General features: G+C 38.6%; 2 protein-coding genes across 2 annotated transcripts; one reads left to right on the plus strand and one right to left on the minus strand.

Moving 5' to 3' along the window:
- Nucleotides 1-367: 367 nt before the first annotated feature.
- LOC130164744 (Fc receptor-like protein 5) lies at nucleotides 368-3,002 on the plus strand. The gene is made up of 4 exons (XM_056369674.1): nucleotides 368-504; nucleotides 838-1,107; nucleotides 1,657-2,286; nucleotides 2,613-3,002. Exons 1-3 carry the CDS (start codon nucleotides 387-389, stop codon nucleotides 1,980-1,982), a joined length of 714 nt encoding a protein of 237 aa, XP_056225649.1. The 5' UTR covers nucleotides 368-386; the 3' UTR covers nucleotides 1,983-2,286; nucleotides 2,613-3,002.
- A 1,093-nt stretch (nucleotides 3,003-4,095) lies between these two features.
- Nucleotides 4,096-7,368, minus strand: LOC130164917 (butyrophilin-like protein 10). Its single transcript, XM_056369914.1, has 6 exons — nucleotides 7,278-7,368; nucleotides 6,360-6,692; nucleotides 5,528-5,806; nucleotides 5,334-5,441; nucleotides 4,565-4,824; nucleotides 4,096-4,104 (listed from the first exon to the last, which is right to left on the minus strand). Exons 1-6 carry the CDS (start codon nucleotides 7,366-7,368, stop codon nucleotides 4,096-4,098), a joined length of 1,080 nt encoding a protein of 359 aa, XP_056225889.1.
- Between the last annotated feature and the right edge of the window lie 875 nt (nucleotides 7,369-8,243).

The raw sequence follows: 8,243 nt of genomic DNA on the forward strand, positions 1-8,243 counted from the left end.
TGATGGTGTCCTGGGAGGGTTGGAGCATCTACAGCCGCAGTAGTACAGAACATTATTAACCTGTAAATTAACTGTGACGAGTCGCTGTCGAAGTTTCCAGGAGATATTAGTTACATTACATTTGCATTTACAAAATGTAAGCCTGGAAAAGATCTGATGATGTGTTTCTGACAAAACATTCATGCTACTTTACACTTGTACTAGTTTATTATACTTTTAACTCCTTTACATTTACGCTGGTCAGTGACTTGTTAAATACTTAAGATTAAAATTGTACTGTTAGTGTTACATCAACAGATATAATCCATTAATATTATGATATAATCAGTTTGTTTGGCATGAATGTAATTAGCTGCTGCTGAAATGTTTTTGTTTTTAACTAGCAGATGTGCATTTATATACATGTCAAATATATAACTCTCTTCCTTTGTCTCTACACAGCGATAAGTATGTGGTTGCTGCTGCTGACGCAAGTTCAGGACAATTATTGTGCTTCAAAAGCTGGTAAATAACCAGATTGACCTTTAACCTTCACTCCTTTTGCATGATTCACTACCTCGATTAAAGACATGAGCCAGAATTAAATGCTGTTTAGACACAAAATACCTGTTATTGAAGGTCTAGAGAGGATACCAGGAAGACAGGAAAGGTATTTTGACATATGCACTGAAGCGCTTTGGCTTCCTTTGCTTAAATATGTTGCTTGTATATCAGTGTAAGCAGTTTGAATTCTGTGTTTAGGAAGTTTTCCATCCATCTGCTTTTCTCAAGCCTTATTCTGTCTTGATTTGATGAACTCTTTTTGACGTCTTTTTCCGTCCCTCTTGTTGGCGTCAGATGCATCTTTCCCTCGCGTCGTTCCGAACAGCCTTCAGCACTTTGAATACCAGCCCATCTCTTTTCACTGTGAGGGGTTTGATGGGGAAGTCGGGGGGAGAGTGATGAGTAAGACCCAAAGTAAAAACGCCACATGTGGTACTACTAAATGGCGAAGTTCGGGCGGATCCCTCTGCATCATCAGAAATGTTTACAAAGAAGACAGTGGAGAGTACTGGTGTGAGACAGGAGACGGGAAGAAAAGCAACACTGTCAACATCACTGTTACAGGTAGGTTTACCCAAACTGTTTTCTTTCACACGCACATTTGTATTAATTATTACTATAGTTTAAAGAGTGTATTATGAGCTAGTAAGACCTCCAGAAGGGTAACTTTAGTTTGCTTCATCTGTTCATACCTGCCATTAAAACATCCAGTAATGCGCCTCCAGTGTAAGTGATTGGGGAGAAAATGCAGGCTCCTCAGTGGGCGACTGTTTTCCTGCTTTTGTGTTTTTAATTAAATCTCTCTTGGAGCTTCTCTATAATAATAGATTGACTGAACAACAAACGAACATGGACGTCTCACTCCAACCAAAGTCCAATGTTAAAGGCCAATGAACTTACTTTTAATGACTCGCCCAATAACATGAAAGCAGACAAGCCACCAATATGGGGATTGTTCAGTTTGTAAAGTCTGGCAATACTTTCCATGAACTTGCATTCAAGTGACCTCAGACTTTCTCTGCAGTGGGTCACCACCAATTTTCAGTTGTATATGGTCACGAATCTATAAGAGTCACGTCATTCACAATAATTATAATACTATATGTTTTTCAGCTGGGTCTGTGATACTGGAGAGTCCTGTCCTTCCTGTGATGGAGGGAGATGCTGTGACTCTACGCTGCAGACACAAGTCAGATTCAACCAACCTCTCGTCTTCCTTCTATAAAAATGGCTGCCTCATCAAGCGCGTCTCAGATGACAACATGACCATCTCCAGTTTCTCCAGGTCTGATGAAGGACTCTACAAGTGCAGCGTCTCTGGAGCTGGAGAATCAGCAGAGAGCTGGCTGACTGTCAGAGGCGAGATTGTATTACAACTCTTTACCATTATTTATATCAAGATTTACATGCTTGCTGAGCTGCTAATGGTGGCTAGCTAGCTTATCTAATTAGCTGTGGTCAACAGTACTCTGCTTTTGTCCACTACTGTTGGCCACAGCCGTAAAACATGAACAATTTAAATAGTAAGGTATAACAAAAATATAATAATTTGTATGTTTTATTCACTAAATAGTTGTGTGTTCTGACATTAGCGTTGTCATTCCAGAGTATCACAGAGAGACTATCCACATTTGCTCCGATCAACTTCCTGTTGTGCTCTACCTCCTCATAAGGATGGTCGGCACCGCTTTATGGACGGCCCTGCTGCTGCTGCTGCTGAGAAAACGTCACTGTGGGAGACAGGTGTAAAAAGAAAACTTATATCTATACTATCACCAACCATTTGTCTAATTTCCAGTCACCCTTTCATTTATTCTTTAAGATAACTTCACGATAATTAAAATCATGGTATTTGTGAGGTCAAAGAAAGAAATACCTTTTTAGTTGTTGTTTTATAATATATAATAAATATAATTCAACATAGAGAGCCTTTACTTTATCAATGAAATTGTATTTTTGCAAAAAAGAGAAAACTGTTAAGAAAATTATGCATGCAATTTTTAAGCTTTTTCAAATTTGTATTATTGATTATTATTCATCAAGTTTTTTATTTATTTGCATTTCTACAGCTGACGAATCTGGACAGAAGAGAAGCTGTGATAACCTGACCAGACAAATTAATGAGTAAACCATGCAACATGTCATCTTTACAGTCAAGTGCAACTGACTTCATCTTTGTTTTCTTTTTGTCTTTTTTCTTTCTGTGTTTTTAATTCAGTCGAATAAAATAACATTTGTCAGAAGTCTCAGTGACATTTGTAGTGTTTTTAAACCACCCCACTTTTCTATAATGTGAGTGTTTAACCCTGATAAAGCCTGAGCAGAATAACCACAATGTCTCTGCAGCTCTGTGAATAGAAGCAGTGGGTGTGTTCTCACTCACAGGTATCTGAAGTCACGTAGTTTGGTTTTGAGAAGCTGCTGAATCTTTGATGTCTTAAATAACTTGTACATCTGAACCCCAACTTATCAGGACAAAGTGCATAATGAGATCAAATAAATTGGCTGCTGAAAATACACTTTTATTTGTTAGTTTATTTAGGTCTGATTCTGGACATTGATTCTGAATCTTTGTGACACTGAACACATGAAATAAAGACAAATATCAGACCATCACACACAAAAAAGACATGCATTTTAAGTAGGCAACAGCTATGAAGTAATGTCTAAGAAATACAAATATATAAATAAAAAAAATAACATAATGCCAGAATTTTTTTTTATAAAACATGGATATACACAAGGATGAAGCAGTTCAAGTACAGAAATCAGATTTGTTTGGTTCGCTGATCAAGATAAAGACAAAGTACAGTAAGAGGATCCACCGGCATCATTTTGTTCTGCTGTATTGGAGCATTATGGATTTAGAGTTACCAATCACAATGACCGGAAAAAGAGTGGTGGATAAAACAGCACAAATTCATCACAAATTCAAAGTTAAACAGTGACAGTATTACAGTACACAAAAAAGTCTCTGCTCTTCCTCTAACTTCTTTAACTCTTGGTCAAGTTTTGTCTTTTCCTCCTCCCAATCCTCCATTTTCCTCCTCTCTGCCAGCAGCCGCTCTCTCTCTCTCTTTCCAGAATATAATGCCATATATTTGTATGTGGCATTATATTTGCATTAATTTTGGACTTGTTGAAAATGATGCATAAAGTCTCATTTGCACCATTTTGTTTATGATTTGACTTGATTCAACTTCTGTTGGGAGGAAACTGATGATCTGTTGATTTTGCTGCGGATCAGCAGCTTTCTCCCTTGTTGAGCTTTGAGCTGATCTCACCACCAGGTGGCGCCGTTTACTCTGATCTGACACAAACTGGACGAATCAATAAATCAGGGCAAAGAATAAGATCTGAGTAAAATTTATTTTAAACTCATTTTAAAGAAACATGAATTTACAGCAGATCATATACCACATCACAGAACAGGCAGCAATCTGAAAAAATGTACATGAACACTTGTGTTGCTGAAGAGACTCTGAAGAACTGGATTAGTGGATCGACCCACTCAGCTTATTCTCCTTTCCTCATATGTTTGAGTTTCTAAAGTCACATGACCTGGAGGGTGTTAGGTGATTATACACTGAGGTCAAACAAAGGTCACAGAGCTAGTTGGGAATATTTAAGAGAGATTGATCAACTGATGAAACTGGGGATCTGAACTGAATAAACCACATTTTGTGATTTTTGACTAAAGATCATTGATTTGTGGATCATTTGTTTTCTCTTCTGTCTCTGACTGAAGTTTCTTCTGAACCTCATCTCTCTTTTTCTCTGTCTCTTTCAGGTGTTTATTTATTTGTACTTTGTCCATCTCTAGTTTTCCCTTCTTTTCTGTCATTTTCATAATCATTTCATCTGTTGCCTCCAGTAGTTTGTCTGTGTTCACTAACAGTTCTTCATATTCCTTTTTTGTCCTGTGCAGGTCCGCTATTTTATTTTGACGCTTTTTCGTTTTTTTGTCTTTGACTAATTCTGATTTCTGTTTCTTCTCTTCCTTCTCTATCCATTTCCTCACCTCCGGCAGTAGTGAGGTGACTTTCTCTCTCTGCTTCTTCAGATCTGTCTTCTGTCCTGTCAGTGTTGAAATCACCCCTTTCACATGTTGCAGTTCTTCCTCATTCCTCTGAAGCTCCTCATCAGCTCTTGCCTTTGCCGTGTCCAAATACTTCATTTTCTCATGTTCTGTCATGAGATGCTCTCTGGCTCTTTGTTCCTCCATCAGAAGCTGACGTTCTATGTTGTTGCTCATCTTACTTTCTTCCTGCATCTTGGTTTCTGTGTGAACACAGGAGAATAAAAGTGAGTTTAGATGAAGCTCACATCTGTTGTGCTCATGTGGTGTTGGCTTTTGGTGGGAAGAGATAATAAAACAAACTATTTCATTAAATCACATCATGTTACAATTAAGGTACTGCAAAAAGAAATATATTGTCCATCCAGCCACTCAACTAGCTAATTTCAACGTAAAGGAGCACCAGCTTTACTCCAAGCATTCTCCACAAGAAACTCATCTCAGTCACTTGTACCTGCAATCTACAATGTCAGATTTGCTGCTGATGCTGCACCAATCTGCCCGTCAATCCCCCGCTCCATCTTATTGTCATTACTGAACAACACCCAGAGATACTCGAATTCGGGGCAGCAATTAACCCCCAACCTGACAGGGGCAATCAACTCCACATATTTGTTATTATTAATAGTGAGCATAAGGTTCACAATATCTCATCACAATAACCATCAAAGTAACAGGGTTAGTAACTTGAAACAATGAATTTGCGACTTACTGTTGTTTTTCCACACAAGCAGGGCAACTGTCAGAAAACACATGAAGCAAGCAACCAGGCTGATGGTGATGCGAACTGAAGAACTAGATTGAGTCATGAAGAAATCATCTGGAATAAAACAAAGAGCAAAATTGACATTTGCATGTGTCTGAAACTGACAGTGGGAGCATCATCGTTGTGAACCATTTTTGTACCTGAAACATGAATCTGTGTCTCTCTGGTCTGGTTGATGATCTTCTGTTGGACTCTACAGGTGAAGCTGTTGCTGTGTCTCTTCTCCACAGTCACTCTGCTGCTGACAGTATAGAGGTCATCAGGACCTCTGACTGTCTCTGTAGGTCCAGCAGAGAGCAGCTTTCCCTCACCGTCCAGCCACAACACCTCTGGCTCTGGATACCAGCCTTTAGATTTACAGTCTAACACCACTCCATTGCTGACTCTGGAAACGTCAATGTCGGGCGAGGAGACAGAACCTAATAGAGAGAAGAAATATCAAAAAACAGTTTGGATGTAAAGTTACCACATGAATGAAAATCACTGTAAACTTGATCATTCAAATAGTCAAAACAAGTGTTCGTCTGATCACCCCAAGATCCTCTTTGGATTTGGCACAAATGCCCATGTGGTTGGTGGAAATACCCACCTTTGTACCCTTCTGGTGCAGATCTGAGTCACTCTGTTTTGATTGTAGGGAAATATAAATACTATAAATACAGCAGGTCTGCCAGCTCAGTATCTAAGGCCATAAAACAGCATGACAACCTCTATCTATGGTCAGCCCTCATTATTTTATTGGTACCATCAAACACAGGTAATGTAATCAGATGTTCCAAAGTCCTCTTACTTTACTATATTTCACTGTTGAATCACTATTTGAGTTTCTTACCCAGGTGCACATTGTGGTTAGGGTGGAGCAAAGTAACCCTATGCCCTTTCTTTCACATCCCAGGTAGTCCAGACTCTCGTAGTGTCTCTTACGCATTAAAACCTTTTTCTGGATGAATGTTTTCCTAAATACCAACTCACCTACAACAAGCTCGACCACCGATTCCCTACCAGATTTGGGAATGAGGCATTTGTACGTTCCTGCATCAGAGAGTTTTACTGTGGAGAGTTTCAGTGAAAGGTCTCCACACTTCAGTTTGTTGGTGGCCAGTGATGTTCTCCCCCTGTACGATGGATGCTGCTCATCTAGAAGATCCACTCTGTCTCGCCTCAGATGGACAAATCTAGGGTTTAGGTCAGGTCTTGTCCACTCCACAGTCTGGTCAACAGCGTCTGCAGTAGGTTCCAGGTGACATGGTAAAATGATCTCGTCACCAATCATTGCCACGATTGGCTGAGGTGGACCAGACTGACCTACGAGGAAAAAGAGGACTTTTGTTATTTTTATCTCCCACACATACCTGTGTCTAAAGTTGTGGGTTCAATGTAAGTACACTTTTACACTTCTACACAAGTCAGCCTTGACTGATTAATATCACTATGATAAACTGAGACCACAGTTCACAACTACGCAACTCTTTGCTGAACAGTGACACCCTGTGGCCGAAGGCAGCAATTGTAAGATAAGGGCACATTGAACATCCTGACCTTTACTTTTCTCTGAAGTCAGTGTCACTAGAAAGACGCCAAACATGTCTCCTAGTGAGATCGCTTTATGTGATAAAATTATGGACCAATATCTGCATACCTAGCAACAAGCTAGCACCACTACTCAATCAATGATGAATGGATTAGCCAATGTAACCAATTGCAACACTACTTTGAAAAAACTCAAGCCAAAACTGGCAGAAACATGGGTTGTTAAATTAATTAAAAAGTCAGACTGTGCAATAATCTGCCCTAACACGACAGTTACACTCAGATTTTGTAACGGCATCATATATAAACTCTGATTCGATCTTTTACCTCCACACAATAACAACAGCTTTTACCATTTACCTCCGCAAGAGTGTGTTAGGAGAAGGAGGAAGAACAGACTGAAGTCAGTGAGCTGAGCTCTCAAGAAGAGTCTGTCCTCTGCGTCAATCATCCTGGAAAACAGAACAAACTCTCAACTCTGAAACATGTGAGAGCAATTCAATCTAAAATATCTCTTAAACCACTTTACGGTGGTTTTGGTTCAGGCTGTGTCCACGTGCATGCAGGTATTTATTAAAACCACGGTTTTCCTCTTCTATTTTTAAAATAAATCTCTGTCCACTTCAAAGCGGTAATATAACCATAAAGCCAGTATAGCCGCTTTAAAGCCGTTTTTTTTCATTTTTTGTAAAACTCTTAAACAACATGATTTCATTTTGTATTAGTAACACAAATAAAACAGAATTTTACACTGCAGTTAAAACAGGATGTATTCTAAGACCAAGTAGATTTTCAAATGGACAAAGATGTGGAAAAACAAGATTAAATATTGCATAGATTTTTCATTTTCATTTTTCTCTGCGTTTTCAATATAAAAATACATTGAACACTGACCCTAACGTACTTTTTATCTAATTGTTTTATTGCTCAGTTTAATTGGGAATTGTATTCATTATACACTCATTCGTTCTGTGTTCATAATGTGTTGCTAACATCTGATTGGCACAACAAAAGCTATGTATGAAAAAAGAAAGAATGGTAGTTTGACTTTAAATCTAGAAACGAACTATACATAATAACAATAAGAATGTCACAAAAATGATCTGTTAAAACAAGTGTTTCATGTAAAAATCCTTCATACCTGTTGCGTGTCAAAGAGTCGTCTCACCTCAAAGGAAAGTAAGCTGCAGGATCAGAGTCCAGAATAAAGAACTGTGCAATAAAACCATGTACTTTCACCCCAGCTTTAATTACTTTATAGTTTCTTGAATCCCTACTGGATTTTTGCTTTTCGATTTTTAGACTGCATGAACAATGCATGTGTAT

This window comes from Seriola aureovittata, chromosome 23 (assembly GCF_021018895.1).
Source record: "Seriola aureovittata isolate HTS-2021-v1 ecotype China chromosome 23, ASM2101889v1, whole genome shotgun sequence".
Taxonomy (NCBI): Eukaryota; Metazoa; Chordata; class Actinopteri; order Carangiformes; family Carangidae; genus Seriola; species Seriola aureovittata.

What these genes read in the sequence shown, in the direction of transcription:
- LOC130164744 (XM_056369674.1), top strand. Translation starts at nt 387, where the DNA reads ATGTGCATTTATATACATGTCAAATATATAACTCTCTTCCTTTGTCTC. An exon ending in TTATTGTGCTTCAAAAGCTG is followed by an intron (nt 505 to 837) that starts GTAAATAACCAG and finishes TGTTGGCGTCAG; the next exon opens with ATGCATCTTTCCCTCGCGTC. An exon ending in TGTCAACATCACTGTTACAG is followed by an intron (nt 1,108 to 1,656) that starts GTAGGTTTACCC and finishes TATGTTTTTCAG; the next exon opens with CTGGGTCTGTGATACTGGAG.
- LOC130164917 (XM_056369914.1), bottom strand. Translation starts at nt 7,368, where the DNA reads ATGATTGACGCAGAGGACAGACTCTTCTTGAGAGCTCAGCTCACTGAC. An exon ending in CCTAACACACTCTTGCGGAG is followed by an intron (nt 6,693 to 7,277) that starts GTAAATGGTAAA and finishes TTTTCCTCGTAG; the next exon opens with GTCAGTCTGGTCCACCTCAG. An exon ending in GACACAGATTCATGTTTCAG is followed by an intron (nt 5,442 to 5,527) that starts GTACAAAAATGG and finishes GTTTTATTCCAG; the next exon opens with ATGATTTCTTCATGACTCAA.